General features: G+C 42.9%; 1 protein-coding gene across 1 annotated transcript; it reads left to right on the plus strand.

Moving 5' to 3' along the window:
* The first annotated feature begins 4,803 nt into the window (after positions 1–4,803).
* LOC126295349 (cell surface glycoprotein 1-like) lies at positions 4,804–6,873 on the plus strand. The gene has a single exon (XM_049987854.1). The coding sequence runs from the start codon at positions 4,804–4,806 to the stop codon at positions 6,871–6,873; it is 2,070 nt and encodes a 689-aa protein (XP_049843811.1).
* The last annotated feature ends 1,395 nt before the right edge of the window (positions 6,874–8,268 follow it).

An 8,268-nucleotide genomic window follows, 5' to 3' on the forward strand; every position in this document is an offset into this window, starting at 1 on the left:
GGAATAAGATAATAAAATGAGACACTTAAAGTAGTAAAGGAGTTCTGCTATTTGAGGAGCAAAATAACTGATGATGGTCGAAGTAGAGAGGATATAAAATGTAGACTGGCAATGGCAAGGAAACCGTTTCTGAAGAAGAGAAATTTGTTAACACCGAGTATAGATTTAAGGGTCAGGAAGTCGTTTCGAAAGTATTTGTATGGAGTGTAGCCATGTATGGAAGTGAAATATGGACAATATGTAGTTTGGACAAGAAGAGAATAGAAGCTTTCGAAATGTGGTGCTAAAGAAGAATGCTGAAGATTAGATGGGTACATCACATAACTAATGAGGAAGTAATGAATAGAGCTGCATCAAACCAGTCTCAGGACTGAAGACCACAACAACAATATAAAGATCTCTTTCCGCTGTCTTCAAACCTGTCCTTTTCTGCCTTAAGGTGTTCTGGAATCAAATTTCTATATTGACCTATAAGGCTATCCATTCTTTGTTCTGAATGTGGTTATTTCCAAGCGTCGCTTTTCCTGTTTTCTTCGCTATTGATCTTGTCTCTACTTTTTCGTTGCTATGTGGCCGATTGCGACACTGTACCCACTAACACCAAGATACTTACTTCGACTGAGTTTTGGATTATTGCTGATGGCCGCTTTCTTTAACTTTACACAGTTCTCTATTTAACTATGTGATATGGCCGGTGAATTACCATCATGTCAAGTATTTATTCCTACATCTGTATTTACTAGCCTTGAAGTACTCATACTCAATAAGCTGTATGCACTGGAAAAGTCAGTCATCACACTAGGGCCCTCCTCACTTCAAATTTAATTGGTTCGGCATCAGGATCGATTCTGTAGCACTTTCCAGTCTATTTTATGTTGGTGTTAAATGGTTTCAGCTATAGATGTAGTCTGTAGTGTTCCTGTGGGTACATACGTTAACTACAAAAAATTTTTCTTTCCTTTTTGTACAGATGCAGTGGGTCGAACACCTCCATTCGCAGGCGGCAGCTGGAGAGTGCACTGGGCTCTTTCGTGATGATCTGGTGAGTGGCGTACAGCACTTATCTGAAGCTGACTCTCGTAAATGTCTAATACTCTGCATCCCGAAGCAGTAATGAAACATGGGATATGTTTTGTCAGCTCATTTTTTACCTGCCTTACACAACTGGATAGATTCGATAATTGCTGAGGAGGTACTGAAACGAACTGGACAGAAATGAGATTTATGGCACAACTTACTAAAAGAGATATCTTTTAACGGGACACTTCATGTGGTATCAAGCAATCGTCACTTTGGTTCCAAAGCGTCACGACGGTGTGGTGGTTCAAATAGGTGTAGCTTGCAGTAGTCGTACACAAATAAAGGAGCTAGCTGTTGAGTATAGACAACTGTGGTCAGATGCCTCAAAACGGTCTTCTGGCTGAAAACACCAAATGAAAAACTTTCACCGGAGTACATAAAAACGTCACATCCACTGCTGAACGTGCTGAAAGCAAACACATTACCTGTGTGATCCTTGAATACGCAGTACTGTTCAAAAACACGCCTCCCACAATAACAGGATCAGAAATTGCTCTGATCTGACAATCACTGATCAATTATATCACCCAGTGCAGCGAAATATACTTTCTTCATTAACACAACCATAACACATCCATGGAAACTTCTCACAAAATGAAGTAAATAGAAGTAATCACACCTCTAGAGGTTAGCCATAGCTTACAAACAAAGATTGCTTTATCTGTGCGACTAGATTCTAAACAATGTTAAGAAATTTAGTTAGTTTTTCAAATGGCTCTACCATTGAGCTCACCAAAAGAAGAAATGAAGCATACCGCCATACTATATTCAGGAACCGTCTCTCGTATAATTGCTACTTTGTGCAACACTGTTTCTGATTCAATATAACAGCCCAGTGTAACATTTCCCTTCACTTTTACTGATGACAGCAGTGCCACCACTGAATCTTATCACTGACATCCTTCCATCCTGAATTTAAACCCACACATGATCCTTTCATTTACTTTCGTCATCATTTCGCTGATGGGCAGACTGAATAGTATGGGCGAAAGACTGAGAAACTGAAACATATTCCACTATTTTACATCGTGGAACTCTTTTTGCAGTCTTGCTTCTGCAATAATGAGCGACGTCAGAGGTGCCTCTCTGGTGCCTTTTCCTACATCAACATCCATACTCCGCAAGCCACCTGACGGTGTGTGGCGGAGCGTACCTTGAGTATCTCTACCGGTTCTCCCTTCTATTCCAGTCTCGTATTGTTCGTGGAAAGAAGGATTGTCGGTATGGCTCTGTGTGGGCTCTAATCTCTCTGATTTTATCCTCATGGTCTCTTCGCGAGATATATGTAGGAGGGAGCAATATAGTGCTTGACCCCTCGGTGAAGGTATGTTCTCGAAACTTTAACAAAAGCCCGTACCGAGCTACTGAGCGTCTCTCCTGCAGCATCTTCCACCGGTGTTTATCTATCATCTCCGTAACGGTTTCACGATTGCTAAATGATCCTGTAACGAAGCACGCTGCTCTCCATTGGATCTTCTCTACCTCTTCTATCAACCCTATCTGGTACGCATCCCACACTGCTGAGCAGTATTCAAGCAGTGGGCGAACAAGCCTACTGTAACCTACTTCCTCTGTTTTCGGATTGCATTTCCTTAGGATTCTTCCAATGACTCTCAGTCTAGCATCTGCTTTACCGACGATCAACTTTATATGTTCACTCCATTTTAAATCACTCCTAATGCGTACTCCCAGATAATTTATGGAATTACCTGCTTCCAGTTGCTGACCTGCTATATTGTAGCTAAGTGATATGGGATCTTTCTTTCTATGTATTCGCAGCACCTTTCCTCAATCAAAGCTTTCTTTTCCATTCTTCGGTGTGTTATACTTGTCAGTCGATTTTTCGGTAGTTCTCGCTCTTATAACCCTTCGGAATTTTGTGTAGTTTGTAGACTATAAAATCCTTCAATCGAACTTGAAAAGTTGTTTGGTTTTCACTTTCACTCATGATTTTAGAAATGTAGATATGCAGTCGACGTCTATAGATTTATTTGACCGTATGTGCGTCGAAACTCTGATAAGTGCCATCACTGGACCCCTACGTCTATCATCTCAACATCCATTTCTATCCCTCGTAGAGGCCTTCAATAAACTCTTTCCACCCATTCGCTCACTCTGCCCAGCGTTTAATAGTGGAATTCCTGTTGCACACTTAGTGGCTTATACAGCTGTTTTGCTCTGTTTCGGGGTAATGATTTAATCCTTGCTTAGGTAAAGATGTAGTAATTTGAGGTTTCCATGTTTCAGGTTTCTCCTGCACAAATAATACGTAGTTAAATTTTAAGAGAACTAGTTGAGGAAGATGGAGAGTAGTTTTAGATTATCGGTTAGTGTCTATTGGCTTTGCCTGATGAACTGTTAGTGACTGATATAACAGCATAATAATGCCCTTACATTGTAAATCATTATCATCTTTACAGTCCTCTCTAAAAGTCCTATGTTTGTTACTTAGAGCTGGTGGTGGAATAGTCTGACGAAGACCAAGGCTTATCACTAACAGTTGGTGGTGGAAGTCTTTTCAGCGGATGGTTACTCTACTTCCAGTAGAAAACAATTTCCCTCTTCCGAGAACTTTTAACTTAATGCGGCGCTAACCAGTATGTCTTTTCTCAGGGAGTTACAAAACTCACTTCAAGTGCAATTTTTCTCTGTCGTTTCTGTGTTCTATTTACTTCCGTGCATATCCGTTTACAAGTAGGAACGCCCTTTGAGTTTGCCTTTTCCGGTATCCTGTCAATGCACATTGGATTCACGCTGTCACCTTCGAATGTGTTTGGGTCCACCAAACAATAGGTGGTCTCGTTACTGTATGTCACAAACCACTGCAGCTTCTTCTTTGTAATAGTTGGACTTCATTGGAATAGCGTGCACTACTTTTCAGAGGGCAAGTGCCTCCCAAGTTATTTCATATGCTTCACGAGAACAACCACAATCGATACAAACAACGTTACCGCTGGTAGAAAGGCTCCCAAGTATGGTGTCGGATGGTATTTGTAAAGTCACAGTATTACCAAGTAGCCACTGAATATTTAGGTGGCGTCCCAGAAGACGACGAGCGTTTCCCTCGTAAAAATGCCGAGCTAGTTACACCACAAAATCAGATGCAACGCCGGTGAACCATTCAAGCAGGTATCGGCCCATAACAAGTGCGAGCTGTGAGGGTCAATAGATTTAATAGACTGAACTTGCCCACATAACCGTAACTTGTACGTATACATGACCATTACATAAAAAGTGGACACATCTTTAACTGCTGGGATAAACAGTATTAAATATACACGTAAATCGGAATTATATGTTGCATCGCGTTTGCCGTCATCTCCACTATTACCTGAACTCACACGCAACTGAAAAATTCGTACTGAAACATTAAACGCAAATAAGTACACACAAAAAGTTCCAGCATATTACAGCTGCGCCAAACGAACATTAATAATCAGACATCAATTATTTTTAGAACTGTTCTCCTTCTACCATAGTTAAAAGCAACAAACTGATAGTTACAGAATTATTCTAGTTATGTACATTGAATACACATATATGATTTTGTGTTCCATGTCTCTTACCGAGCTTTCTGTATTCTGCCAACAGGAGTGGACTCGCCAACACCATCCCGCTCAGAGAAGAAGACTAGATGAGAAAACAGATCAGCTCGAGACAGTTGCCGTGCCTCCAGCATCAGAACCCGCGACTACTGCCGAATCCCTATCTGAGCCCCCCGATATGCAGTTAGAGATGGATGCTAGACCACCAGCACCCTCAGTGGCATCTCTTGCAGACTGGCAAGACGAGCCAGTGGGTGAGGAATTAGAGAGTTATGCTGAGCCACCACCTGACTCAGTAGAAAGTACTGCACAATGGCCTGATGAGCCCTATAACGAGAAGTTGGAAAGAGATTCTGAGCCGCCACCAGACTCAGTAGAAAGTACTGCACAATGGCCTGATGAGCCGTATAACGAGAAGTTGGAAAGAGATTCTGAGCCGCCACCAGACTCAGTAGAAAGTACTGCACAATGGCCTGATGAGCCCTATAACGAGAAGTTGGAAAGAGATTCTGAGCAGCCACCAGACTCAGTAGAAAGTACTGCACAATGGCCTGATGAGCCGTATAACGAGAAGTTGGAAAGAGATTCTGAGCCGCCACCAGACTCAGTAGAAAGTACTGCACAATGGCCTGATGAGCCCTATAACGAGAAGTTGGAAAGAGTTTCTGAGCAGCCACCAGACTCAGTAGAAAGTACTGCACAATGGCCTGATGAGCCCTATAACGAGAAGTTGGAAAGAGATTCTGAGCCGCCACCAGACTCAGTAGAAAGTACTGCACAATGGCCTGATGAGCCCTATAACGAGAAGTTGGAAAGACATTCTGAGCCGCGACCAGACTCAGTAGAAAGTACTGCACAATGGCCTGATGAGCCCTATAACGAGAAGTTGGAAAGAGTTTCTGAGCCGCCACCAGACTCAGTAGAAAGTACTGCACAATGGCCTGATGAGCCCTATAACGAGAAGTTGGAAAGAGATTCTGAGCCGCCACCAGACTCAGTAGAAAGTACTGCACAATGGCCTGATGAACCCTATAACGAGAAGTTGGAAAGAGATTCTGAGCCGCCACCAGACTCAGTAGAAAGTACTGCACAGTGGCCTGATGAGCCCCATAACGAGAAGTTGGAAAGAGAATCTGAGCCACCAACTGACTCAGTAGAAAGTACTGCACAATGGCCTGATGTGCCCTATAATGAGAAGTTGGAAAGAGATTCTGAGCCGCCACCAGACTCAGTAGAAAGTACTGCACAATGGCCTGATGAGCCCTATAACGAGAAGTTGGAAAGAGATTCTGAGCCGACACCAGACTCAGTAGAAAGTACTGCACAATGGCCTGATGAGCCCTATAACGAGAAGTTGGAAAGAGATTCTGAGCCGCCACCAGACTCAGTAGAAAGTACTGCACAATGGCCTGATGAGCCCTATAACGAGAAGTTCGAAAGAGATTCTGAGCCGCCACCAGACTCAGTAGAAAGTACTGCACAATGGCCTGATGAGCCCTATAACGAGAAGTTGGAAAGACATTCTGAGCCGCGACCAGACTCAGTAGAAAGTACTGCACAATGGCCTGATGAGCCCTATAACGAGAAGTTGGAAAGAGATTCTGAGCCGCCACCAGACTCAGTAGAAAGTACTGCACAATGGCCTGATGAGCCCTATAACGAGAAGTTGGAAAGAGATTCTGAGCCGCCACCAGATTCAGTAGAAAGTACTGCACAATGGCCTGATGAGCCCTATAACGAGAAGTTGGAAAGAGTTTCTGAGCCGCCACCAGACTCAGTAGAAGGTACTGCACAATGGCCTGATGAGCCCTATAATGAGAAGTTGGAAAGAGATTCTGAGCCGCCACCAGACTCAGTAGAAAGTACTGCACAATGGCCTGATGAGCCCTATAACGAGAAGTTGGAAAGAGAATCTGAGCCACCACCAGACTCAGCAGAAAGTACTGCACAATGGCCTGATGAGCCCTCTATTGAGAAGTTGGATATACATGATGAGCCCTCCAATAAGGAATGTTTGGCAACCACCTCTATCTTTACAGAATATTGTCGTTTGAGAGCATCTCTTAGTGTTGGCCTTATGAAAGTAACGCCCTTAAAAACAGGACCATTTCCGATCAAAACAGCCTTTATCGTTACAGGCCCACCGAAGAAAAGGGCCTTTACTGAACGGAAGGTGTGTCCTATTAAGGCAGCCTTCATAGTCACAGGGCCTCCAAAGATAAGAGCATTTACTCCAAAGAAGGTCTGACCCATTAAAACGTCCTTTTGTGTTACTGAACCACCGAAGAAGAAGGCATTCGCTTGTAAATTTCTTGTAGCCAGTAAAACTCAAGTCCCTGGTTTTGATGTGACTAACAATGTGAAGTGCCCTTAAAAATTGGGTCAGTCTTGATTGTAGCCTTGTCATGAAGAAAATTTTAATGTACGCTTTTTAGAAATTGTTTGAAATGAATTTGCAAATGTTTCGAATAAATCAAAATTTAAAGTGAACTTTCGTTTGCTTTATTTACTTTGAATGACTGTTTTTGTGATGGTACTGGCTTGTATATTGCGCTAAGCTGCTATTTCGTCAGCACCCACACTTAACAAAAAGAACACAACAGTGGTTATTAATTGCTAGCAGCAACCAACAAAACGTAAATTAAAAAATTGGAATCTACAACCATCTTGGGGTTACCTTCCTCACATTTGTTCACAAACAACAAAACAGGGACAAGTCAGGGCAGTGTGTGAGTAAAATACATAGACTGTAAAGACACAACCTCAAAATAGTGCAACATGAAAGTGTGTCTTCAGGGTCAACAGGAAATGAAACGATGTAGCAACCATCTTACAAACAAAGTAAATTCTTCTACCTAAGCCACTATCGACGAGATCAGTCATGAAATAGAATCTTAACACACGAAACACATTCAGTTCATCATCTAAAACCGAGGTCAACTGGTCTGTGGGTTGCGGCCCTAATTGCTTGGTATAAAGCGCATTTAGTTACAGTTTGGCGTAGGAAAAGGTTTGCACTACAAGAACTGTACACAAGTTGGTCGTCCTGCCGAAGGAGGGACCCATGCGTCAAAGGACAGTTTCCTATCCGGAGGTGCGTTAAAAGTAGTTGCTGCCGTCGCTGTCGCCGTAAGGAGATGCGCCGCGGTCGTGTCGTCGGTTTCGCCGGCCTCAGCTTTTTCTCCAACGCTAACCACTCCTCCCACAGACCCACGAAGTTGTCTCTCAATGGCGAGGGAGCTGAATGGGCAGTGAGAGGACATTCAGAAATTGTAATCTCCAGACAGGCATCATTAGCCGCTGCATATGTTGCGTTTGCCTAACTGAAAAGTAACTGTTTTTTTCTGTTTTTGAAGTACTGAACTTATCGAGGATTTCAAAGAGTTTTGAAGGGTTCTGCCCCGGACGGACCTACAATAAAAATTAAAGTAAATTTAACGTGAGAGCTAATCACTACGAGGTTTGCTGCTGGATCTACGTCAGCGTGGAATACGTAAACGACTGCAGCTACTTGCTCAAGCCTAAACGTCAAATTGGAGTTCACTGCTGCAACGGCTCAGAACAGCGAGGACGAATGTGCAGCTGCAGTAGTTTTAAATGTATCCATTGGAACGACAGATTTCATGACGATGACTGCATGACA

Source organism: Schistocerca gregaria, chromosome 1 (genome assembly GCF_023897955.1).
Source record: "Schistocerca gregaria isolate iqSchGreg1 chromosome 1, iqSchGreg1.2, whole genome shotgun sequence".
Classification (NCBI taxonomy): Eukaryota; Metazoa; Arthropoda; class Insecta; order Orthoptera; family Acrididae; genus Schistocerca; species Schistocerca gregaria.